General features: G+C 42.0%; 1 protein-coding gene across 1 annotated transcript in view; it reads left to right on the top strand.

Moving 5' to 3' along the window:
- The window catches only part of PCDH15 (protocadherin related 15), an 812,634-nt gene that overhangs the window by 666,641 nt on the left and 118,266 nt on the right, over positions 1–27,727 (top strand). The window contains exons 23-24 of the mRNA XM_026651074.1: positions 22,278–22,387; positions 24,952–25,092. Of these exons, the coding sequence (XP_026506859.1) occupies positions 22,278–22,387; positions 24,952–25,092 (251 nt within the window). The remainder of the gene's footprint in view (positions 1–22,277; positions 22,388–24,951; positions 25,093–27,727) is intronic.

Below are 27,727 nucleotides of genomic sequence, written 5' to 3'. Positions count from 1 at the left end.
TTGCTATTGTCTGTGTGCCACCAATGTTCAGAAAACAAGGTTTCTCTCCTCACCATTCTGGGAGACAGGTGATAAAGCAATAACAGATTTTTCTGACTGAGGTGTGTATTTACCCTCTAGTATAGATAGATTCCCAAACTCAATCCCATTCAGCTCAATTTTCCTGGCTCAGGATGCTGTAATCAATGTCACAAAGGCAGAGATGACATTCAGGATGTCTCCACCCCCAATAAATCAAATTCTGACTTCTTTGGCTTGCCCCTCCAATGCATTCTTTTGAGAGAGGAAGAGAATTACCCATTTTCTCAGAATGAGAAAACATAATATCAGACAAATGGAGTCTGCCTATAGGTTCAAATGGTGGTTGTTTAGAATTTGCTTCATTTCCCTCAAACTCAAAAATGTTTTCACCTTATTTCTTGGCTCTCTAAATAAAGATGTTGTAAACAACTGTATTGAACACCCTATTTGTGCTACCCTTCTTGTCCCTTCAGATCGACCAAAGGCGTTTTCTCTGTTGTTTGTTTCTAGAGCTGAAGTAATCAGGAGTCTTCATTCTTAGATCTCAAATGGCTAAACTTCTTTCTAGAGTACAAGAAGTTAAAGATGTAATCTGTTCTCTCTGTAATATCAGCTGTACAGCAGGGAGAATATTTAGTTTTCATATATCTACAAGATGTGTTTCACCATATACCTCTTGCAGTTCTCTTCAGAAATACCTCGGTTTCAAGACCAACAACCAGTCTTTACAACATACAGCCCTCCTTTTCATTGTGACTATGGCTTGTGGATTTTTTAAGGATTCCAAGTCTCTTTGATTGCCCATCACTAAGAAGAGGTTAATATTCTGACTTATTTAGATGACTGGCTAGAGAAAGCTGAATCTCTTTAGAAGACCTATCATAAATTCTCCAGTGTGCACTGGAACCCTGTTAGGCTCTGAGAGCTCACTTCATAACTCAGGAGGACTGCATGCATTTGTCTTAAGAAGGGCTTCAGAAAATACTCTCTAACAACCAGCTCTCAGCCTAGTCTATCTGCCATGCAAGTCCCTTTTTGCTCCTTGGGTTTATAACTTTCTTCAATATAGTGCCTAGAGTTTGCTGTACAACAGATACCACCTGTCCTCTCTATGTATGCAATGGAACAGAAAACTTCACTTTCTAAAATGAGGAAATATCTGGTCTCATGTACTCTATCCATTTCCCTCCTTAGGTGAATTATACTATCAGATCCTGATTAGACCATTACAGTGACAGAAAGCAGACTCTTCGGATGGGGAAACTATGTGACCTAGATGTCTGTGCAGGACAAGTGGTTCTACAGAAAGAATCACCTTCATAGTAAAATGCACTGGAAATCTAAAAGTTCACCTAGATTTCTACTATTCAAACCTTAGATTTTGCCAAATCCCATTCTAGTCCATTCAGCCAATGCTGCAACAGTGATTTACCTCAGCATTCAGTGGGAGACAAGTGTCCAGTGAACAGTAACTATCCTAAAATTAATCCAAAAAAATCCGTAGGTCTTAAAGCAAATCAGCATAACCAGGGAATTCATGATGACAGCAGACAGTATATATTCAACCAGATATATGTTCCACCATATATCATCAGAATAAATTTTCAGCCTACAAATATTTATTCAGATTTGCAGAATGTCCAAAAGTAGACTTTTCCCCTCCAATCCACAACTTCAAAGTACTTCATTTGTGCAGCAACTACAAGGATAGATACGTTCTCTATTCTTTGGAATTACAATCTTTTGAAATACTCCATCTTTTCCTCCTTATTACCCAGAAAATGAAGACACAAAATTAAACTGATTTTTCTATAGCTTCACCTTGATTACAGAGGAACTGTTTTGTGGACTTTAACTGTCACTGAGCCCTGGCCTCCTCCTTGTACAGACATCCTATTATTTCAGAAATCAAGTCACCATGACCATCTCAGCAACCTGTCCCTGTCTCCTATTGCTCCAGCTTGGCCTGAGGTGCCAAAAGCTACTTGACTCAGTTATCGCCACTGTTTTCAAGCCATGAAAACAAGTCATTAAATAGTTTTGATAACCTCCTTCTGATGGTGTCTAATTTTGGTCCCTAATTCTAATTTTCTTAAATTTATCCAGTGCATCATAAAGTAAAATTTGTCTTTTAGTATATTCAAGGGTGAGGCAACTATATTTAGTGCTAATGGAGGATCTAGTGACTCCCTGTGGAGTCTCTTCCTTTAGTAATGCAGTTTCTGAAAGCTGTCAAGCTAATAAAGGCCAATTTTCATTAATTTTGTTTCATCATAGAAGCTCATTATGGTGTTCTAAAGAATGGGCCTGCCTTCTTTTGAACCCATAACTACTGTTCCTCTAGCTTTTCTCATGTGCAGCTTGGTACTTTGTGGTTACCTCAGCCAGAAGGATAGGAGAAATCACAGATTTTCCTAGATCTTTCAGCCTGGCAAATTGGTTCTAACAATTGTGAACAGATTCATTCATAATACATTTCTACCTTTTTACTAATCAAGAGGTATCCTTTCTTGCCTACTGTCTCAACCAAAAATGGGGCAAGGATAGTATCTTGCACTCATTTTAGTTGCTGTAAGCCTTCAATTTTTATCTGAAAAGAAAAAAAAATCCCACTGGCCATTTCCGCATTTGTTTTGGAGCAACAGAAGAAGGCTTCCAAAGCATCCATCTCTGACTTGATTTGCTCAGCTATCTTTGAACCATACCTTCAAGAAGTGGTCCCTGATCCCTTGCAGTAAAAGCCCATGATATAGGGGATGATTCCTGAACAGAAAATAATGTCAAAGTGTCCACTCAAAAGTCCATTCACTGTTTTACATTAACAGTTAGACACTACTGCCTCAGGGGGTGCAGCTTTTGGCAGATATTGCCTATGGGCTGTAATTCAGTAAACCATTTTTTTTTAAGTCAAGGGTGTTTTTTGCATCCCTACTTCTATTCATTGGTACTGCTATTTAGAATGTACTACTGCTGCACCAGAGAGTCATTTTCTCCTCCTTGTAAAATGAGAGAGTAGCTCCAGTTATCCATACAGCCACCCAGCTAGTCTTGTTCTGTGTTACTGATATTTGATATTAACAAGGTCTATTAGTGTTAATCCTGTGTGCACTAGTAGCAGTGACCTCCTTTGAGACAAAAGCTTCTTCTTTCTTCTACCTGTTGGACTGTCACCACCTATGGAGAAAGGAGGCTCTATTAGTATGGACTAATGAAGCTACTTTTATAGAAACCCATTTTACATATAGTGAAGAAAGTCTGCACAGTCACTGCAGCAGCTATTAATATCACACACTTTTCTACTGGAAGAGTATTAAACAAAAGCTTAGCAGCTGTGGAACGCTTAATTCCTGCACTCATTTTCTTGCCTGAATCTTAATCACAAGAGAAAAATGTACCACAAAGTATAAATGGGATTCATGAACTATAATTAACTTCCTGCAGAGCATCGAAGCTGGCTAGTTAAGTGCCATTTGACCATATTTTTCAATGGAGGACAGCCTCTCCCTGCCAGAAAAAACAAATGCCATTATTATTCCCATTTATATGGGCAATCCTACATTTCTTACTCAGATTGAACCAACATTGACTTCAGTGGGAGTTTGGCTAGAGGAAGGCATGCAGATCAGGCCCTTGCCGTTAGAACCATTAACACTTTGAACCGTTGGCTATTGTTTAGTTACTGGAAAATGAGAATAAGTGTTTAATAATTTTTATTTCTAAAAGCATAATAGCAAAATGCAATGTGCTACCAGCCAATGATAAATACCACATTGTAGATTTTAATGTGAAAAAGAGAACTGCTTCAGCAAGTATGAAGCTCTGATGTTGCTAGTGGATAATTAGATGGTTAACAGGCTAGAAGAGAAGATCAGTTTAATAGTTGAAGTGTGTTTGTTCGCTCATTTTTCACTTGTTTAATAATGCTATGTCTTTGTTTTGTTTATTTAACTATTTCATATGTTTCTATTTTGTTTTCTTTGCTAATGAAAATGAAAATGTTTTCCCATGAAATACTATGGTGAAATGATTTACCTACTTTTTTTATCAGCTAAATCATAAATGATTCTGACTCCAGTCTGATCCTGGGGACATATGTTGCTGTGTTTGGCAGAAGGGCAGGCAGGAGATCATAGCTGAATTACCACTTACATTTGATAGATAGACCTTAGTGGGGGTTTAACATCATTTTAACATCATGATGGAATTTTACAGCTAAGTTAAACTCAGAAAATATGGATGTGTAATAGTAGCGCAGACACAAGTTTTATAGTAGAGCATGCTGTGCCACTGCAGTGTCAAATTCTGTCAGCTTTCAGTGACCTATTGTAAGGGAGCAAAATCACTCCATTATCCTTGATTTCGCAAGAAGAAATGATGGCAGAATTCAATCTGCACAGAAGATCTGAGGAATTATAATACATGAGAAAATCCGACAATCATGTTATAATAGCTAACCTTTCAGAAGTTACTTAGGAAAATGTATTTTTCCCTTCTTTTTTTTTGTGGTTTTCCTGACAAAAATATCAAAGTCCTAAGTAATAATGTCAGCACTTAGCTTTGATTTAGAAATGTTGCTGGAATTACACAAACGCATTGTGCCTGATGACATAGAGTTCATCAGAATGAAGTTTGACATTTATCTTAAAAGATAATGGGCCAAGACAGTGGTTCACTGTAACAATGCCTAACCTCCCTTGTCATCTGGTTTAGAGATAAATACCATGAAAAAGGTCAAAACATTCTGAACTTATCTGAGAACTGAGGCAGAGTGAATGGATGTTTATAGTAGAGAACACTTATTGAACAGACTTTGAATGTAATACTGCATGGGAAAGAGACAGTTTTAATTGGGGAGAAAGTATTCATTTCAGGAAAAACCCTTTGGCTTTTTGGCAATTGGTATCACTTCAAACTCACAGTTGAGCTAACAACGAACAGCAGCATTTGTGGGAGTTTGGCCTGAAAGGAGAGTGGTGGTTTTGTGTTCTAGAGGTGCAATCTTGATTTTTCGGGGATTTGTTCCAAGTGTGCAGCTTGATCTGGTGCTTGCTGATATCCCTTAATGAGAGGATAGTGCTGATCTTACTTGGCTAGGTTTAAAAGCCAGTCAGTAGTGAATGTTGGAGCAGTGAACACTTAGCAGCTAACAACAGAATTTCGGTGGGAGTTTGTGGGGATTTATTTCCTCTCTTTTTCTGTAGGAGTAGGGACTCAGAAGACAAGATAATGATGGCTACTAAGGCAGCACTAGAAGTGAACCGAGAAGGAGAGGAGACAAAGAAGATGGTTGGATGCAAAAGCTGCAGGATGTGCATTATCCTTGAGTAGATATCTGATGGAAGCTACTTATGCATGAAATATCACCTCATAGAACTCATGGCAAAGAAGATCCAAGGATCAGAGATGCAGCTGGGAAATCCATACTAAGAAGAATCAACAGGCCTGGCACCAGATCAGATCCAGAGAACAGAAGAGTATGCTGTCCGCCAGGAGCAAGGATATGAGATGTGGACGTGAGGTTGAAAAGGATCCTGATAAGGTTAGGGAAAAATCCACTGACTGTGCTGCATATTGGGATTAACGATGCTGCTAGATTCCCATTGGAATGGATCAAGGACGATTGTGTGAGACTGGGTAAGTTGCTTAAAGAAGAGGAAGGAACATTCCTGGTCCCTGGAGAAGGAGGGGCCAAAGCAAGACAATATAATGAAGATCAACAGATGACTCAAGGATTGGTGCTATGAGGAAGGTTTTGGGATAATAGATTATTGGGAGGCATTCACAGAAAGAAGACTCTTCTCAACAGATGGACTCTATTTGCATATTAACCTTCTGGGATCAAGACTGGCATGATAGATAAAAAGGGCTTTAAACCAGGAAACGAGGGGAGAAGACTGAGAGAGTCTCAGATAATCTCCACATTCTGCTTCAATACAAAGAAGAAGGAAAAACAGCTAAACGAAGATATAGTACGGGATAAGGGAACACCAGAAGGTGAAAGTATGGATGGCAACAAGATAGAAAGTAAAAATATTGATTGAAGTAGTAGTCAGGTAGATTATACAGTTGGTCCAAGAGCTATACCTAATCTAGCTTCATAGAAAACTGTATGAGGTCTGAAGGAAATAACTGAGATGCTTGTATATGAATGCAAGCAGTCTGGGAAATAAAATGGAGGAACTGTAACTATTGGTGCAGGAGATCAAACTGGATATTGTAGGGATTACAGGATCATGGTGTAAGAGCAGTCATGACTGGGATACAGGTATTAAAGGGTATGTAGTGTTTAGGAGAGAGAGAATAAGAAAGGTAAGGTGGCTGGGTAGCATTGTACTTCAGTGATGCATTAAATTGTAAAGTAATAAGAATAGATGGTATGGACAAAACAAAATCTATTTGGGTCTAAATCACTCCGGAGAAGCATTGTAAAATTGGTTCTACTGGGATAGTGTTAGGGGTCTGCTGTAGACTCTCAGGGTAGAACTTAGATATGGATAAAGATATTTTTAAATCTTATTATAAATATTGTGTCATAATGTGAGACCATAACTTCCCAGCTATAGCTTGGAGAATAAATGCTACTAATATTGGTAGGACCTGGTTCTTCCTGGATGTGATAGACTACAGTTTTATTCATCAGATCATCACGGAACCAACAAAGAGACGATACAATTTTAGACTTAGTTTTGGTAAATAATGAGGACATCATGGTCATAGGAAATAGCCTTGGATTAAGCAATCAGGAATTGTTTCCGTTTAAATTTGTGACAGACCCAGACCAGTGGGGTACAGGAGTCTGGTAGAGGGCAAATATACTGGTCACTGGATGAGTAGTTTTCTGTTCCCTGAGTGACCAGAGAAGGGGCTGCACTACAGTAATCAGGAACCTGCTAGAACCAGTTAAGGCAGGCAGGCTAATTAGGATTCCTGGAGCCAATTAAGAAGAAGCTGCTAGAATCAATTAAGGCAGGCCAATCAGGGCACCTGGGTTTTAAAAGGAGCTCACTTCAGTTTGTGGTGAGAGTGTGAGGAGCTGGGAGCAAGAGGCGCAAGGAGCTGAAAGTGAGAGGGTGTGCTGCTGGAGGACTGAGGAGCACAAGCGTTATCGGACACCAGGAGGAAGGTCCTGTGGTGAGAATAAGGAAGGTGTTTGGAGGAGGCCATGGGGAAGTAGCCCAGGGAGTTGTAGCTGTCATGCAGCTGTTACAGGAGCACTATAGACAGCTGCAGTCCACAGGGCCCTGGGCTGGAACCCGGAGTAGAGGGCGGGCCGGGGTTCCCCCCAAACCTCCCAATTGACCTGGACTGTGGGTTCTTCCAGAGGGGAAGGTCTCTGGGCTGTTCCCCAACCCACATGGTGAATCTCTGAGGCAAGAAAATCCGCCAATAAGTGCAGCACCCACCAAGAGGAGGAACTTTGTCACAGTGGTGTCAGCGGTGGGATCTTGGGGTGCACAGCGCGGCGGAAGAAGGAGGGTGATTTAAAAAAAACAACAACAACCACAACAAAAGGGAGAGGGTTTATTTTTTTTCATCACAATGGATGACGTAGTGCGGGCACTGTTACAAGCTGCGGCGGCCCAGCAGGAGGCTACCCGTTTCCAGGCAGCCGCCCAACAGGAGGCAGTGCGGCTGCAGCAAGAGACTAATCGTCTGCTGATGCACCAGGCTGCTCAAGACCGAGCTATGTTGCGGGAACTGGTAAACCAGGTAAAGTCCCTTACAGAGCTGAATCGCGGACATGATGGGACGCGGCTCATACGGGCCAGCCATTGGCTGCAGAAAATGACACGGGAGGATGATGTAGAGGCATACCTTCTGGCCTTTGAGAGGACAGCCCTACAGGAGGCCTGGCCTCGAGATCAGTGGTCTGGCATCCTTGCCCCATTTCTGTGTGGGGAGGCCCAAAAGGCCTACCATGATCTGCCTGAAGAGGCTGCGGCAGACTACCCCCAGCTGAAAGCAGAGATCCTGGCCAGATCTGGGGTAATGACAGCAGTGCGGGCCCAGCAGTATCACGGTTGGAGGTACCAGGAAGACAAAACCCCGCAGTCCCAATTGTATGACCTCATCCATCTCGCACGAAAGTGGTTGCAAACAGAGTCCTGGAGTCCGGAAGAGATACTAGCGGTTCTGGTCATCGACTGATACATGAGGGGACTACCAGACCTTCGTGCCTGGGTAAGCCAGAACGAACCCTCCAACTATGATGAGGTTGTCTCCCTGGTAGAGAGGCGAAGGACAGCGAGGTAGCTGACCCAACCAGTTAAGGAAGAGGCACCCTGGGTTAAACTAGCAGCACCAAGCCCTAAAGTTTGGGTGACTGGGCCACCAGGAGGGCCCAGGTGGAGAGGCTGAAGGCCCATCAGAGGCCACAAAGAGTCGGAGCACTGAGGGAGAAGAGGATCATGATGTTAGACTGCCCAAACCAAGAGACTGGGGAACGCCTAGGGCTCCATACAGATGTTATGCCTGCGGGGAGTGGGGACACATAGCTGCACAGTGTCCCAATGCTGAGGAGCCTATGCAGTGTAACCTGGAGAACTGGGCAGATCCATGCTCCCTAATCCACCTTCTAGGGGTCTCATTAACCCCACATATGTATACTAGACCAGTGAAACTAAATGGGGTAGGGACCACGGCACTGGTTGATTCGGGGAGTGCTATCACACTTAGGGAAGCTCGTGAAGCGTAGTCAGCTGCTACAGGCTAAACGTACGGGGATAACATGTGTCCATGGGACAGTTAGTTACTACCCCACGATCCCAGTAAAAATCGAGATCTAAGGGAACGCTACTGAGGTAGCAGCAGGTGTAGTCCCTAAACTCCCATACCTGGTGCTCATAGGGAGGGACTTCCCAGGGTTTGGAAACTTATTCCCAGTAGGGGGATTGGAGAAAGATGGGGACTCTAAAATTGGTGAGGCATCCACAGCAGACTGTCAACCCCCAATCTTCTCTGAAATATCCTCAGATTTGTTCTCCACTCCCAGACAGGGTAGAAAGACAAAAAGAGAAAGAAGGGCAGCTAAGGCCTTGGGAACCCAAATACTGACCCAAAGCCAGAGGGTCGCTCTTGTAGGTAGGCGGACCCGCGCAGCTGAAAAGGAGGCCATGCAGGAGGGAGAAGCACCTGAGTCTGACCCCCACTCTAATGCTTCTGAACCAGTAGAGGCAACAGAGACTGGGCCCCTAGATCTTGGGCAGATTAGCCCTGGTAGAGGAAATTTTGGATGGGACCAGGCAGAAGACCCAGGGTATGACAACATTAGGAAGGAGGTGACTGAAATAGATGGGGTCCCCGTGGAAGGGAAAACCCAGGGACCAGGACCCTACTTCATAATGAAGAAGGATCTCTTATACCGGGTTGCACCAGTACAGGGGCAGAAGGTACAGCAGATCCTAGTACCTCAAAAACACCAGAACACTGTATTAAGTCTTGCTCATAGTCATCTTTTTGGGGGGCATTTGGGGGTAGAGAAGACCCTGGCACGAGTCCTACGACGGTACTTCTGGCCCGGAGTACATGAAGAAGTGTGGAGGTACTGTGCCTCCTGCCCGGAGTATCAGCTGCACAGTCCCCATCCCCACTTGAGGGCACCTTTAGTACCCCTTCCCATCATAGAGGTCCCCTTCGAGCGAATAGCCATGGACCTAGTGGGATCCCTGGAGAAGACGGCTCGGGGTCACCAATATATACTTGTTGTTTTGGACTATGCTACTCGCTACCCAGAAGCCGTCCCCCTGCGGAATACGGCCTCTAAAACTATAGCCAAAGAGCTGGTGGGGATCTTTGCCCGAATGGGGCTACCAAAGGAGATATTAACTGACCAAGGAACCCCATTTATGTCGAAGCTAATGAAGGACCTCTGTACGCTGCTCCATATACATACCCTGAGAACTTCGATCTACCATCCGCAGACTGATGGGTTGGTAGAAAGGTTTAACCGAACCCTCAAGGCTATGATAAGGAAGGTGGTAAGTCAGGACGGGAAGGATTGGGACACCCTACTACCCTACCTTATGTTCGCTATCCGGGAGGTACCTCAGGCCTCAACTGGGTTTTCCCCCTTCGAGTTATTATACGGGCGTCACCCCCGTGGCATACTAGATATTGCCAAAGAGATCTGGGAAGAGGAACCCAATGAGGGGAGAAATATAATAGAGCAGGTAATGCAGATGCGAGACCGGATAGCTCGGGTTACCCCTATTGTACGGGAACATTTGGAGAAGGCACAGGATGCCCAGTGAACCCATTACAATCGCCAGGCAAAAGTGCGACAGTTCCAGCCAGGGGATCGGGTTATGGTGTTGGTACCCACGGCAGAAAGCAAGCTTCTGGCCCAATGGCAAGGGCCCTATGAGGTGGCTGAACCCGTGGGGGAAGTAACCTACAAGGTGCGGCAGCCAGGACGCAGAAAACAAGAACAGATTTATCACGTTAACCTTCTGAAACCCTGGTATGCACAAGAGGCATGCACAACAGCCCAAAAAGACCTAACCCAGGAAAACAAGCCTTCCAAACAGGTGAGAGTGTCTCCCGATTTAACACCAGACCAGAAGAATGAGTTGTCTGAGATGATCTTCCGGAACCAAGATGTGTTCTCGACAAAACCGGGTCGAACAACCGAGACATATCACCACATCGTCATGAACCCTGGGGCCAGAGTAACAATGAGGCCCTATCGGGTGCCAGCAGCAAAAAGGGAGGAAATAAAAGCAGAAGTAAAAAAAATGCTGGAGTTGGGGATCATCGAAGAATCCCACAGTCAGTGGTCCAGCCCAATCATGCTGGTGCCCAAACCTGATGGCACCACAAGATTTTGCAACGACTTCCGGCGACTAAATGAAGTATCCCAGTTTGACGCGTACCCCATACCTCGCATAGATGAGCTAGTGGACCGTCTGGGTAATGCCCGGTACTTGACTACCCTAGACTTGACAAAGGGGTACTGGCAGATTCCCCTTGCAGAAGACGCAAAGGAAAAGACTGCGTTCTCTACACCAGAGGGTCTTTTTCAATATATTGTCCTCCCTTTTGGACTACGTAGGGCCCCAGCTACCTTCCAGTGCCTCATGGACAAGCTATTACGCCCGCATAACAGTTATGCTGCTGCCTACTTGGACGATGTGGTTATTCATACCCCAGACTGAGAAACCCACCTGGAGAAGGTGGAGGAAGTCCTCGATACCGTCAGGCGAGCTGGCCTAACAGCAAACCCTGCCAAGTGCGCTGTAGGGTTTACAGAGGCCAAATATCTTGGCTACATTGTGGGAAAAGGTCTGGTAAAACCCCAAGTGAACAAGTTAGAGACCATCTAAAATTGGCCCCGACCAAGTCGCAAGAAACAAGTCCGGGCGTTCCTAGGTGTGGTGGGATATTACCGACGATTTATCCCCCACTTTGCCACAAGGGCAAGCCCCCTGAGAGACCTAGTGAAAGCCCATGGACCTGATCTGGTGAGATGGTCTGACGCAGCAGAGGAAGCATTCACAGACCTATGGACTGCCCTCTGCAGTAACCCCGTACTGATAGCCCCTGATTTCACCAAGGAGTATATCCTGCAGATGGGTGCATTGGAAGTAGGGTTGGGGGCCGTTCTATCACAGATGGTCGGGGAGGAGGAACACCCAATTCTATACCTCTATACTACCTGCTCAGGCACAGATTTGTCCTTGTGACCGACCATGCCCCTCTTCAATGGATGCAGTGGAACAAGGAGAGGAACACAAGGGTGACCAGATGGTTCTTATCCCTCCAACCTTTCCAGTTCCGTGTGCAACACAGAGCAGGGAGCCGTCATGGCAATGCCGATGGCTTGTCACGTGTGCACTGTCTGGCGTCCCAAGCTGCCCAACCCCTTGACGTTGAGCAGGGGGGAGGGATATGTGACAGACCCAGACCAGTGGGGTACAGGAGTCTGGTAGAGGGCAAATATACTGGTCACTGGATGAGTAGTTTTCTGTTCCCTGAGTGACCAGAGCAGGGGCTGCACTAGAGTAATCAGGAACCTGCTAGAACCAGTTAAGGCAGGCAGGCTAATTAGGACACCTGGAGCCAATTAAGAAGAAGCTGCTAGAATCAATTAAGGCAGGCCAATCAGGGCACCTGGGTTTTAAAAGGAGCTCACTTCAGTTTGTGGTGAGAGTGTGAGGAGCTGGGAGCAAGAGGCGCAAGGAGCTGAGAGTGAGAGGGTGTGCTGCTGGAGGACTGAGGAGCACAAGCGTTATCGGACACCAGGAGGAAGGTGCTGTGGTGAGAATAAGGAAGGTGTTTGGAGGAGGCCATGGGGAAGTAGCCCAGGGAGTTGTAGCTGTCATGCAGCTGTTACAGGAGCACTATAGACAGCTGCAGTCCACAGGGCCCTGGGCTGGAACCCGGAGTAGAGGGCGGGCCGGGGTTCCCCCCAAACCTCCCAATTGACCTGGACTCTGGGTTCCTCCAGAGGGGAAGGTCTCTGGGCTGTTCCCCAACCCACATGGTGAATCTCTGAGGCAAGAAAATCCGCCAATAAGCGCAGGACCCACCAAGATAGAGGAGGAACTTTGTCACAAAGTAAATAGAAGGATAATCCAAACCAATTTGTCAGCTATGTTTATGATTTTCATTTCAAAAGGGCAGACTTTGGGAAATTAAGGGAATTAATTAAAGAAGTCAACTGAACTGAAGAGTTTAGACTTAAATGTGAGGGAAGCTTGGAATTTCTTTAAATCAACTATACAAAAATCTATCTGCTTTCTGTATTCCAGGCAAGGGGAAACAATATGTTGGGGAAGGTTTCAAACCCAGCTGGATGAATAAATGATTATTAAGCGTAAGCAGAGAGCCTCTAGGGATGGGAAAAGGGATTCGTCAGCAAGAAAGTTGAATATTGTAGGCTAGAAAATGTAGGAACAAAGTGAGGATTGCCAAAAATCAAGCTGAATTAACTCTTGGCAAAAAAATTAAAATAAATAACCAGAATTTTTTTTAGTAATATAAATAAAAAGAGAATAAGGAAGGTTGTGCTGAAAGGTGAACTCTAAGAGTGAAGGGAGGTTACTAGTGGAGTTCCTCAAGGATCGATCTTGGGACCAATCTTGTTCATTATTTTTATTAATAATCATGGCATAAAAAGTAGAAGTGTACTAATGAAATTTGCTGATGATACAAAGTTGGGAGCCATCATCAATATGGAAGAGGATTGGAATATTGCACAGGAAGATCAGGATAATGTTGAAGACCCGAATAACAGAAATAGGATGAAATTCAGTAGTACAAATTGGGAGATCATGCACCTAGGGTCTAATAATGAGAATTTCTGCTAGAAGCTGGGAGCTCATCAACTGGAAGTGTGAGAGAAGTGATATTTGGGAGTTTTGGTTGATCACAGGATGACAATTAATGTTATTGCATAAGGCATTGGTAAGAATTGTATACAATTGTGGTCATTCATGTTCAAGAAAGCTAAATTCAAACTGGAACAGGTGCAGTACAGAGCTACTATGATCGGGGAATGAGAGCCTTTCTTATGTGAGAAGATTGGTAGAGCTTGGCTTGTTTAGCTTATCAAAAAGAAGGCTGAGAAGGGATGATTGCTTTCTGTAAATACATAAGGGAGGTAAACACCAGGGAAGGTGAAGAGCTATTTAATCTAAAGGTCAATGTTGGCACAAGAACAAACTATATAAATTTGCCATGAACAAATTCAGGATGGAAATTAGAAGAATGTTGCTAACCATCAGAGGAGTGAAGTTCTGGAACAGCCTCTCAGTAGGAGTTATGGGACAAACAACTTAATTAGTTTTCAGAGGGACATGGAGTGGGATTATATGACAGGGTTGCTTGTGATGATATGGGGCAGGGTTCAGCAACCATGAGAGTCTCCATCAGTTTGTCTTATGTTGCTGAAGCCCTGAAGCATGAGATTTCAGTTGATGACTGCAGAGGTCCTCCAATATATTCTAGGTCAAAGGTGGTTTTGGTCTACTTCCTCTAAAGCATCAGAGATGGCCATGGCTGGAGATGGGACAATGGACGGGATTGGTCAATTATCTGAGGTGGCTCCAAGCATTCTTTCTTCCACATGCCTGGATGGTTAATGCTCACATGCTCAGGGTTTAACTGACACCATATATGGGGTGAGGAAGGAATTTTCCCAAAAATCAGATTGGCACTGACCTTGGTGGAGGTTTGCCTTCCTCTGCAGTATAGGGTCCAGGTCGGTTACCAGGATTATCTGGGTATTTCTCACTTAATCAGTTCCTTGCCATCGCAGGGGCCTCAGGCATTAGTGCAACTTGGTCCCTCCTATTCTCTGCCTGTGGCACATAATAGTTTAGGCCAGTGCTTCTCAACCTTTTTGCAGTCTAAAGCATACTCCAATAAAAGATTTGTGCGGCGCATTCTCACCTCTGCATGCTAAAATTACTTCTTGTGATCTCATGCATGTACACATGATGAGCCACAGCACAAAATGGAATTCGGTTCTGACATTAATTAAAATAAATGAGCTTTTTTTTTTCCTCACGAGTGATTTTTTTCAAAATTCCTGATGGCACACCCGTTCATGCCTGATGGCATGCTGGTTGTGAAACACTGGTTTAGGCTCCTGAGAGTTGTAATACTTTGGTCTAATTTCAGTAGTTGGAGTTAGAGTATAATTGCTGGGTGGCAGTGGTGGTGGCAGCCTGTGATACATGGGAAGTCAGATTACGTGATCTGTTGGTCACTTCTGGCCTTAAACTCTATGAGTTGCATGTGATGGAAGGTGACAGCTTAAAAACTTGATATATTTTTTCTCTAAAATTTAATTATATACCCTTCTTTTTTTTCAGTTAACAAAGTTATGTCTGCAGAACTGAGTGAGCAGGAACTCAATTTAATCTAAATGTAGATGGAAGGAAGCTAAACAGCAACAATTACTACATTTACTGCCTGACTTTTATTTATTTCTATTTTACTACTGCAGTCAGAATATATAAAACCTTCTGCAGCTTATGAAGTTTTTAAAAATCCAAATGCACAGTCAAGAAGTTCACTGTTTGTGTTTGTAGACCTTTTTTCCAGCTGACAATTCAAAAAAAAATTTGCTTAAGACAGTACATTATCAGTTGGCTTATCTTAGGCTACGTCTTCACTACCCGCCGATCCGGCGGGTAGCAATCGGTTTATCGGGGATCGACTTACCGCGTCTCGTGAGGACGCGGTAAAATCGATCCCTGATGGCTCTACCGTCGACTCCGGAAATCCACCTCGACAAGAGGCGGTAGCAGAGTCGGCGGCAGCGCGGCAGCGGTCGACTTTCCCGCGTCCTCACCGCCAGGTAAGCCGACCTAAAATACGCAACTTCAGCTACGGTATTCACGTAGCTGAAGTTGCGTATCTTAGGTCGGAACCCCGCTGTAGTGTAGACCTAGCCTTAGTTGAGGCACTGTGATGTTTGTACAGAATGGATCTTCCAACAGAAGACTACATTAATTCAAGACAGTTTATGTTTTAAATAACCTCTTTCATGAAAGCATTATAAAACATTTTTTAGTGAAAAGCAGAATAGATAAGATGATTTGTAGAGATGGACACAATACATAAAAGCATGAAGCACATATTGCATATAAAGAGGAAGTAATATAAACTAAAATATAACTGACAGTTAAAAGTACCAAGGGAAGAGAATGTAGGATCCATTTGAGAGTGATGGGAATGGGACAATGAGGTTGACTTTCTGTTAAGACATCTTAAACTGGTCAGGCTAAGGATGTTACTTTCATTATGTAGGAGTGATTTTAAAAACCCTGTAAATATGAATGTTCATTTCTGAAATAGATAATTAGACTTTTTTAAACCAACAAAATACAGCAGGCTAAAAATCCATTTGAATGATACAAAACATGCCCACAGCTTATTATTGCACTTTAGTGTTATGCCTAATTTTCAATTTATTTTTGGTTCTGCTGCTCTTCAGCTTAATTCTTGATCAAATCTTATGCCCATGCTCTTGTGGATAGAAGAATTTCATGGTAAATTTGAAGTGCGTTAGGTGGGAGATCAGATCTTCATCTCTCTGTCTGACAGAGAGGAATAGCTTGAGATCCAGTTGCCTGCCAGAGCTTCCCCAATGGAAGGTAGGCCTGATGTAGAAGTATTGTGTAATTTGTCACCAGCGACTTATCCGCTGGTGCTGAGTAACTCTGCTGCAGGTGTTGTGCAGTCTAAGGGGATGACAGCTTAGTAATAGACCTTTTGTTTCTTTACACCTGAGTGGGGACCTGGTAGAGAGTTGTCCCGAGCCCAGAAGTGACCCAGTCACAGTGGCACAAAACATTTTTTACTGGGTAAAAGATCTAACTCTATGAATACAGCGACACAGACTTTGAAGGTAGAGAAGCATTATAACTAATACTATATTACCCAGCTTGCACCTCACAAGAGGGTAATTTTCAGGAAAAATTCTGTTTACTGTGAATGAAGCAGATTTTTGTTTTGCCTTATTTAAATGGCAGTTGTTCGAAGCAGCCTGAGTGTTTTATATTGTCAGAATAAATCCCAGAAAGAAGTATTGGTGGCACTTAGAAAGATTTGACTGCAGGTAAAGGGGCTGAAGTATGTGATAAATGCGGTTATACTAAAACTCTTATGGTATATAAGGAGTTTATCACATGGACCTGCAGTTTATCACACGGACCCACAGTTTATGACTATCACCATTACATGTGTCTTTCTTTGTGTGTATCTGGATATATGGGTATGTAACACTAGGAGACAGTGGAATATTTCAAATAATCTATTTAGGAAAAGCATATATAGATATATAGTATATACCAGTAGATGTCCTTTTTAAGGACAGGATTGAGAGACAGGTGCTTTAAATTCTCGTGTTGTTGTTGGCAATGACATAGGTGTTGTGTAGGTGAACAAAGAACTCAATTCTCTTAATTTAGAATAATTTTTGAGCACTCTGTTCAAATTTAGGGGGGAAAAAACCCTAGGTTTGTTTGTTTATACTTTATATTCATACAGCCCTTTGCATTTACACAGTCCATTCCAGCCAAGTATGTCAAAGCACTTTACAAATATTAATGTAATGTATGAAGACAAACAACATTGTTGGTAGGTAATAATATCTTCATTTGCAGATGGAAAACCTGAGGCACAGAGACATGAAGGCCCATATCCTCAAAGTAGTTATCATCTCCCATTGATTTCAATGGGGATTATGTGTCTAAATACCTTTGAGATCTAGATCTAAGTGCCCAGGAAGTCTGTGACAGAGAAAAGTATAAACCATCTAATCTAAATCTTAATCATGTGCTTTAGCCACATGACTGTTCTTCCCCTTCTAATTTTGTATTTGTATTGTAAATTGCAGACCAGGTGGGTTAGACAGGATCATGAAACATAACTAGTGTTGTGTCTTAGCCCGCAAATAAATAATTGTTCCTTTTTCTCTAAATAATTTTAAACTAGTGAATAAAGATGCCTCTCCCTACTGCCAAATTAATTTCACACTTAATTTATTTCCCAAGTGAAATCAATGATTCTACTGTACATTTTAGTGTTAAAAATGGAAAATAATGTATTTATCTCTAAAGACGGGGTATTATAGCTGAAGTACAGGGCAAAGAACAGTATGTTATCTACTGAGTTCTTCTCTCCTTTACCAATTCACTTATCTGTAGTTCAGCAAAAGGTTCTTAAGGGACCCCCTATATGTTCTAATTGAACTGATGTATTGCTCTTTGCACCTGATTGCCTTAGTTAAATGAGGGAAATGAAATCAATAAGGTGCAATTACTGGAAGGTTACAAAGAACGTGAATTCCCATGGTTCTGTCTCCACTTCCTTCAAATTCTCGCATATTGAACACAAAAGCAGCTTCCTAATTGGTATTGATTTGTCAATCCTTTGAATTCAGCAGTGTCAGAATGGAAGTTACAGGATTGTGTCTCTGTTTTTTGTTTTTTGGGGGGAGCGGGTGTTAAAGTACTAAAACCAACTTGGGACCAAGTAGGTTTTTTAGATAAGAAATCTTGTATTCTTCACAGACTTCAATTGTGTGCATTTTGAAGAAAGAGGGGAGCCAAGGAGTCTAATGTATCATAAAATAGATTTTAATTTCATCACTAACCTACATTTGATGAACACATTAAATAAACTGAATTTTAAACTGCATCAAAATTGGTTTGATTGTCTTTTTCCATGTCATTAAGACCAATCTAAAAATGCACATTCATAATAATTATGCAGATCTAGTTTTAGTGGTTTAGTAAAAGACAGTCATAATGACTTTAATTTCTATAGTGGATAGCAGACTTCCTGTAGAAGGACTGGAACCATACTCTGTGTGTATGTGTCTTTGTAAATCTGGCTAACATCCCATCTTATATAAAAAATGCATACTGTAAGTCAGAAACCAAGGTCAAATTGTTGGTATCCCAGTATATAATTGTTAAGCGATGGTCAGGTTTCAGTAGTTAAGGTTGCAAACAGGGTTCTATTAAAGAATGCAATTTTCAATCCCTCTATAGCTTTGAATAGAAAACATGGTGTGCGCTAAAACTTCTAAGATGATTCTGAAAATAGAGGAGAATTTTTGAAAAAATATCTGTAATGAGTGCTGTAGTAATTGTAGACAGCAGCCAGAATGTTCTGATTCCCTAAAGTAAGGCTTCTAAATAAAGCTGTCCTAATTTTCAGAGGTGCTGAGCATCTACAGATCCCAGTGAAATGCTACTGAATGTCCATTTTTATTTAGGAGCCTAACTTTAAATAGCCAAGTTCAAATTCTGTTTGTCTGTATCACATGAGTATAATAAAAAGTGTGAGACTAGAAAGGAAAATATTTTTTATTAAACATCCAAATATCAAAACTTGTGGATGAATGCAAAAATCTGCTTCTGCCTGTCCTGTGGCCAGTGGCCCTTCAGGAAAGATCAGGGCCCAAATGATCCATGATGACCCTGTGGGGAATACCTGGGGGCAATCAGGTGCTCCACATCGCACTGTTTAGCTAATTAGAAATGGAGCAGCTGAGTTGAAAAGAAACAGCTAGAACAGTATAAAGAGGAAGTTGCCACAGGGAGGGGAGGAAGGAGTCTCTAGAGAAGCCCTGTGGCAGTTGCAGGCTGGAGGAAACTATATGATGTGGAATAAGCCTCTGTGGGGATGAGCCCTGAATGAGGCCTTGGAATCGACAGCTAAAGCCCCAAAAGAACTGTCAGAGTCCTGCAGAAGGGAGACAGTGGGGAGCTCCTGTCAGTAAGGTCCAGGAAAAGAGCTAGTGTCTTCCTCTAGGCTAGATAGGCCTACAGCTTGAGCCTGGCTCCTAGGAAGGGAGTAGGAAGATGAAGATTTAATTTAATGGGGGCTTGGGGCTCTCAGTCCACAGAGCTGAGAAGCTCATAAGCCCCATGTAACCACCCTGCAACCCCCTAAAGAGGCACAACACCCCCCCCCCCGCCAGAGTGAGAACCCCTGGTAGCAGAACAGAAGACTGAACCCTAGTGTGGATGGAGTGGAGCAGTTGAATCTGTGAGGCAGGAGGGGCTGCTGGCGATTTACTGATGAGAGGAGGCTAGAAGAAGAATAATACAACGCTGGTGAGGAGGAAGCTGAAGCCTGGGACTATCTATGTATTTATTTATTGGTTATTAATTAATAAAGTCTGTTAACAAAAAAATAATGAAAAAGGAGTTATGGAAGGTAAAGTCTGACTCAGGACTAATTTATATAGCCAAAAGGGGAAATTGAGGCACATTTCCCAGGGCTTGGACTTGTGACACTGACACTTTATTTGCTCATATTCAGAATGAATATTACCTCATCTTTTGCTGTAACAAATAGCTGAAACTTGCTGTTGAGTTTACTTCCAGTATCTCACTAAATTTGTTGAAAGGAAGCTGTTTAAATTACATTAGCACTGATTCCTTAGTTGAAAGTGAAGGATAGCTCCCCACTACTTCCTCCTTTACTTTTATTGGGGAAGGAAGCTCTGTGGCACGTCAGGTGTTGTCAAAATGTTCCTGTAATTCCTTTGATTGGGTGAGGAGGGTTTTGCTGTAGATTATATAGTCATGTTGTTTTTCATAAAAGTATCACTCATTATAGAGATAATGTACTAAATGTCCTAAAATTTGGACAGGGAGGTGTCTGAGAGTGGAATTTTATTTACTGTGTATCAGGAGGCAGCTAGTTAATTAAATACAATAAAATGAGCAGTCTGGATATGAGATACTCATTTCTAAGTCTAAGGCCATAAGAACAAGGACAGGTGCCTGTTGGTGGAATATCATTTACAAAACAAAAGAATAATTAAACTTACATACAGATGAATGCCCAGAGAGATGTTCAAAATGTAAGCTTCTCCTTTGTTCTTCAACTGGCAAACTTATAGGTCTCAAAATGTAACTGTAAACAGGGAATCATCATCAAGTGGTGGTATTTGCAATGGGTTCCCAGAGGAATCAATTCTTCCCCTATACTATTTAACATTTTTGTCAGTGATGGGAACGAAAACATAAAATCATCACCAATAAAGTTTGCACATGACAAACAAATTAGGGGTGTGGTAGATAATGAAGAGCACAGATAATTTATTAAGAGTGATCAGGATCACCTAGTAAACTGGGTGCAAGCAAACAAAATGTGTTTTAATATGGCTAAATATAAATGTATACACCCATGAACAAAGAATGTAGGTCATACTTACAGGATGGTGGAATCTATCTTGGAAAGCAGAGACTCTGAGAAAGAGTTTTGGGGGCAGAGGGGAATAATCAGCTCAACATAGGCTCAAATGTGACGCAGCGAAGAGAGGTAATTTGATACTGGAATGCGTAAACAGGGGAGTCTTGAGTAGGATTAGAGAGGTTATTTTACTTCTGTATTTCGCAGTGGTCTGACTGCTGCTGGAATACTATGTCCAGATTTGGTGCCCTCAATTCAAGAAGGATGTTGATAAATTGGAGAGGGTTCAGAGAAGAGCCACCAGAATGATTAAAGGATTAGAAATCATGCCTTATAGTGATAGATTAAATGAGCTAAATCTATTTAGTTTAACAAAGAGAAGGTTAAGTGATTACTTGATTATACTATATAAGTATCTATGTGAGGAACAAATATCTAGTTATGAGCTCTTCTATATAGCAGAGAAAGGTATAACACAATCCAATGGCTGGAAGTTGAAACTAGACAAATTCAGACTGGAAATAAAGCCTAAAATTTTAACTGTGAGGGTAATTAACCACTAGAATAACTTACTAAAGGATGTTGTGGACTCTCCATCATTAACAATTTTTAAATCAAGATAGGATATTTTTCTAAAAGAATTGCTCTAGTAATTATTTTGGGGAAGTTCTATGGCCTGTGTTATACAGGAGGTCAGACTATGTAATCACAATGGTCCTTTCTTGCCTTGGAATCTATGAATTTGTGGGTGTGGAAGGGGAGATAGTTAAAGTTATACATGTGAAAACTATGTGACCTTTCCCACTGACTGACTTCACTAGGGGTACATCTACACTTACCGGAGGGTCCAGCGGCAGGCAATCGGTTTTCTGGGATCGACTTATCGCGTCTAGTGAAGATGCGATAAAATCGATCCCTGATCGCTCTGCCGTCGACTCCGGAAATCCACCGCGGCAAGAGGCGGCGGCGGAGTCGACGGCAGCGCGGCAGCGGTCGACTTTCCCCCGTCCTCACAGCCAGGTAAGTCGACCTAAAATACGCAACTTCAGCTACGGTATTCACGTAGCTGAAGTTGCGTATCTTAGGTCGGACCCCTGCTGTAGTGTAGACCTAGCCTAGGATTACTCATGAGCGTATGTACATGCTTAAATGCTTTGCTGAATTGAGGTCTAAATGCAGGAAGCAGTGGATTTCCTGAAAAGCATCTTGATTTTTATAAAGTTAGTAATGTAGGAACCTTTCCCCACATGCATTTCTAGCAGATGTCATTTTCATTTAGCAGAGCATAGCTCTATCAAGTGCCTTTTTTGCTGATAACTATTGCTTGCTTTCTTCCAGGTGGTGAGTATTCTTCGCTCCTGTTATCTTTATCCCCTGTTTTTCTCTTTCTTATACCTTGAGGATGTGTTGTATCCTCACATTGTCATATTTCATGTGTTATCTACCTTAATTTCCAGTAGACAGTCAATACTGCTGCAAGGATTAAACTTTGCCATGTTAATCAGGTCCTCAATTGTCACCCTGCTGTGGCAACCTAATAGGTGGGGAGAAATGCTAATATAGCGAATAAATGTGTCAATCTGATTCTGCAGACCCCCGCCAGTGAGTGAAGGTGCACCCAAAGGAACTCTGATTGCTGTTGTAACTGCTGCCGCCTTGAATCAGACTATTGTGTATTCAATTGTTTCAGGAAATGAAGATGGTAAGTAAGAGTATCTCAATGAAGTCGCAGATTATGCTGTATGGTACATTCATTAAAAGTAAACCGTTTCAGAAAGTGGTGTGTATATATAAATAAAACAGCTAGTGCTAAATCCTGCCTCGCCCAAGTAGCAGCTCCTGCTGCCATTACTCTGCTCTCATCAACCTGCTACATCCTGCCTATGCAGCAGAACTGCATTTGATGCCCTTTATGGCTGAGGAACAGGAAGCAGGGTTTGCTCCTTAAAATGTAAGAGAGATTTTTCATAGCTCAGTAAGTGTGTTCTAGCTAAAATGTAGGAAGTTGTTTGGTTCTACATTGTGTTATATACATGTCGATATTAGATTCTTCAGTTGTATCATTAAAAATATATATATAATGTGCTTTTGAGTGTGCTTTAAATGGAATCAGCCTAAATCTATCCTTTGTATAATTGGGATGCTCACTACCCCTGCAATGTGATTTTTATTGATTATCATATCATATCATATCATGAACACTTGAAAAATATCATAGAGCCACACAATATCCCCGTTCATGAAGAAATCTCACTTGAAAAATCTCCAAGCAGTATTTTCAAGGCATCATTCCCCTAGGTGAACGGGCTTATGTCTGAACAGAAGGTACAGGAAGGAATAGTGTAAGGATCTGTGTGTTCATTGATGATCCTAAATTTACAAGAAAATCCAGTTGCAACACTACTGTATTTTGGTTGTCCATGAAAACGGCCAGTCTACCAAACTGGTCCCTGCTGTATGCAGTGCAGTTGCACCCCTATTCATCCTTGCAATATGTCTCACTGTTGGTCATTCTGCCAGAGGTGACCTGGTTGTGGCTTCACACTGTGCTTCCCCTCCTGGGAGCAGATGTAAGACATTGAATGGGATTTAATGTTAGTGGCCCTCAAGTATTCACATACAGTGGGTTTTCTGACAGCTGATCTTGAGGTTGCCACATAGAGTAGCTGGTCCTCAGAACTGTCTTCTGGCCAGCTCTGATAATAAAATGGTGCAATACGTCAACTGCATAGTGTTCAAATAGAATTGCTTCTGACCTGTCTCATGGCTGGGATGAAAGTGTATATAGTGTAGTATTGTAGTTGTGTCATGATCATGGTTGGAATGGAAGTGATGATGGGAGATTTACATGTCCCTAGTGAAGTTCAGCCCTCTTCTTGCACACTGATAAAACCTCTCTGCCAGGGATAACATATCCGTGCCTCTAGCATTCCACATCACCCAGCACCCCACTGCTGAAAAATGCACACACTTGATCAACTCAACCAGGATATATTTTCATTTAAGGAAATATTAGACTTGTGTTAGTTGATTACAGTAGAGAAGCTTGCAAAAAGGTTTGCCATAACCTGAGTCAGTTCCAGTTTGTTTCAGACCAGCCAGCTGACAGCTTCACTCCTTGTTGTGGACAAAGGCGGACTAGGGGTTTGTGAGGCCCTGGGCCAGAGCAAGTGAGAGCCCCTCCCCCCCACTTCTGCCTGCAGTCCTCCCCTCCTCCCCCCCGACCCCCCGATGCTCCTGCCGAGGAAATGGAGTTGGGGTATGGAACCTTGCACTCCCCGCCCCATCCTCCCCTCACCCGGCACTCCTGCCAGGAAGCGGGTCGGCTCAAGGGGGCTTTGCCCACTCCCCAGCAGGAGTGCCAGGCAGGCGGAGTGGGGAAAGCCCCTGCGCCCTGACCCTGCTCCTCGGCAGGAGCGCTGTGTGGGCATCCATTTTTCCGAGGGACCCCCAATTGGCCATGGCCCCTGGGCACAGGCCCCATTGGCCAAGCAGCTAATCTGCCACTTGTGGACCATTCCCTTGCCATAGCTAAATCCACTCCTCTTCTTCTGACTTGCCAATGATCTACAAACAAAAATTACATGCTGACTTAAATGCACATGTTAAAAACATTTCTATTTCCATACTGTGCCCTGGGCCTTGTAGAGTGACAACTATGAATGTCAAGTCTGCAAGTGATTGCTATCAACAAATCTGTAGGTTGAATTGGTGGTACTGGACTGAACTACGTACAGAGAAGTCTGATTTGTTTTAATATACTGTAGATTTCAGTCATGACAGTGCCCTACATATTACTATGTAGCATGATGGCTAAAGTCTGATATTTAAAGAAAGGGGTAAAATGTTAGTCTCAAACTTACCTCATTCTCAGGTGCTCACCATGCTTGACCTTAAAAATTGCAAACAAAATTACACTGGATTATTTGGGGAAGAATGGTGTTAACCTTCTCCCAGCTGTGGGAATAGTCTATATATCCAGATATATTTTGCAGCTTGCCCTGAAGTTTGGTGTTCCAGTTCCAGTACCCACATCGGCAGTTGTGCCCTTTTTATGATAACAATAAAGAACGCAGCTGAGGACAGGGACTATGGAGTCCTTAGGGTGGTGAAGGCTTTGATCCCTCAACCCCCTGTAGTAGGAGGCAGGAATGAATAATGTCTTTACAAGAATGGAAAAACTTAATCTTAAAGATTTTGCGGAAACATCCTATTAGTATCTACAGGTTTTAAAAAGTTACTTGTTTTGTTTTTTCTGGATTCCAGATGTGTTTGCCATTAATAACAGAACAGGTGTTATCTTTATTAAAAAGCCTCTTGACTATGAAAGTGTGAAAAGCTATGAACTTCGGGTACAAGCAGACTCACTACAAGTGGTACGATCCAATCTACGTGTCCCTTCCAAAAGTAAGTTATATTTCATGTATTTTCAAAAATATAAACATATTTAATTTAATAAAAATACTTTTTGAGACTAAATAATGTTACTATGTAACTTTATCTTACAGGGTATTGATAAGCATTCACTCTAACCACTTATATAATAATTTTGTGTTGCTCTGTTTTCACTATGTATGTAGATAGTGATACCAAGTAAATCATAAAATATGCATTAAAGCCTCCCTAGTAGTGTCTGCTAGGAAGGGGATCCATGGAAGAGATAATACTGCCTAATTACTAATTATATCCATGATATACATTTGTAACTCTTATTATCCACAGGAAAACGGGCCTTCAAGAGTTGAATTAATATTCAGTATAATTACAGTTTCTTCTTTTAATTGAAACATAAAACCCATCAAAACCTCACTGAAGCAAAATTTAAGAATATTTTTTCAAATAAAATATACAACCCAAATACACACAACTCACCATTTCTGCAGGGCTGATATTTGTTTGCAGAGGAGATTGGTGGGTTCTAAAGTTCTCTGATGCAACTTGTAAACTTATCTCTAGGTGAAACTTCGAAGTGGGGCCAATTTTTAAATATCAATCAGGGAAAACAATGTTAACACCAATAACATTACTTTTACTCCAAAAATATGAATCATAATCTATCCAAAACTAAATGTCTCCTACTGGAAATGCTAAATATAACTAGTAAGTAACATCCAATAATCAGTTAGCAAATTTCATGGTCCCTTTTTATTTTTTATTTTTATTTTTTTTAATAGCACCTATTCTGTACACAGATTGAGAACACCTTCACAGTATGCTTTTTATTTTGGTAGGGTTTTAAGAAACATAGTTCTGAAAAATAAGAACTTTGCTAGGAACTTCTAAATGCTCATAATAATAAAATTGCATAAGAAAAGTCGTGTTAACTGGTAAATTTAAATGATTAAAGCTTATGGTAGTTTAACTTGTTACATTCTGCTTACTTCACCACAATTAACTAAACTTAATGGGCAAAAGCAATAGAATAGTTTGCTGGACTTTCCACTATTATGAAGAGGCAGGGAATGTGTGCTATGTACAGTATTTGGTTTTCTTTATGGCTGAGAAAAACCTTTGCAAATGTTTGGGATGTTCTCTTTTCTTTCATGCTATTTTCTGAACATGTCAAAGTGATGATTTAAAGGGGCAAACATACCAAGTAATAGTTGTAGTTTAATGTGGCACAGACATTTATGCCCTCACACATATCTACAATGAAAAATGTGCAAAGTATGCCCATACTGGGCAGCTTCCTGTCTTAAGAGATCATCCAAAGTATATTTGAAGTGTCCCCAAAGATATTGGGCCTGAGTCTCCATTGCCCAACACCTTGCATAGTCATTTAAATTGATACAAAGTGAAAGCAAAGTGGAGGTACAATGCTACTAAATCAAAATGAAAGCAGTTTACATCCATTTTGTGCTGAAGTAAATGGCTATGCAAGGTGCGGGGCTACAGGGAATCAGCGCACTGAGAGCAATCCTGCTACTGGTTTGTTAGAAGACCACTTACCAGAAGGAACTGATTTATTTCAGTTCCCTAGTTACAATAGGCAAGTTTCCCTATGTAGTGTGTTCTGCTGTCATGTCTGAAGTGAACCTTGGCTCCAGGGCATGGTCCGCTGTGGATGTGGTTATGTTATACCAATATAACAGTTATTCTGTGATTTTTATTTCTGGACTTTCCTCTTGGCTTATTGCTAGCCTTAAAAATCCATTGTGATCTCTTGATCCTGGGCTGCTCTGCACTTGGCTAGCCCTTAGCACAGTTTAGAACGCCAAGGGCTGTTATGGTAGGTGGGAATCACTGAGGTATGGGGCACCTCCCTTTTCCCCAGCCATGCCCCCTGCCCAACCCACAGGAAGGATGGTGACATAGGAATCACTATCATGCCTTTATACTAGGAAGAGCTTCCTATAGCTAGGTAAGCCAGTGATTCAGTTCACACTAGCCATAATGCAGAGGGGGAATCTAGCCTTCCATCTCTTTGGGATCAAAATTGACACTTGAGCTGAAAAATCATGACAGGTACTATTTTCTACACAAAAGTGCTGGCCTTTTTAAAAAAAAAAAAAAAAAAAAAAGGTTGGCAAGTGTTATAGGTTATCCCCAAGATGTGATCAAACTTACTGAAATGATTGTACGTTGTTCTGTGTTTTAAGTAAACACAAATGTTAATTTGTTAAACTTTGTAATCATATTATAAAATTGAAATTACAGACATTAAACACATTTCAATGTAGAAGAATGTATAAATCTTTTCCTATCTAAAGTGCTGTAATTGTGGGCCAGACCATAAGGGATCACCATTTAAAAAGGCTTGTGAAAATAACAAAGGATATACCATTTGGTAATTACCTTGTAAATAAGAATAAATTGATGAGACAAGGTGGGTGAGGTAATATCTTTTATTGGACCGACTTTTGTTGGTGAGAGAGACAAGCTTTCGAGCTTATACAGAGCACGTCTTCAGTTCTGGGAAACTAACTCAAAGCTCATCATCAGAAGCAAGCTCCCCACAGATCAGGACACACCAACTCAAGGCAGCACCAGACCCTGCCAGAACAACAGATGCAAAACCAGCAGACATATCTCCTCTGCTACA

This window comes from Terrapene carolina, unplaced genomic scaffold (assembly GCF_002925995.2).
Source record: "Terrapene carolina triunguis isolate 2854851 unplaced genomic scaffold, T_m_triunguis-2.0 Scaffold95, whole genome shotgun sequence".
NCBI lineage: Eukaryota > Metazoa > Chordata > Testudines > Emydidae > Terrapene > Terrapene triunguis.
The sequence above is the reverse complement of the archived record's forward strand: the minus strand, read 5'-3'. Positions and strand labels throughout refer to the sequence as shown.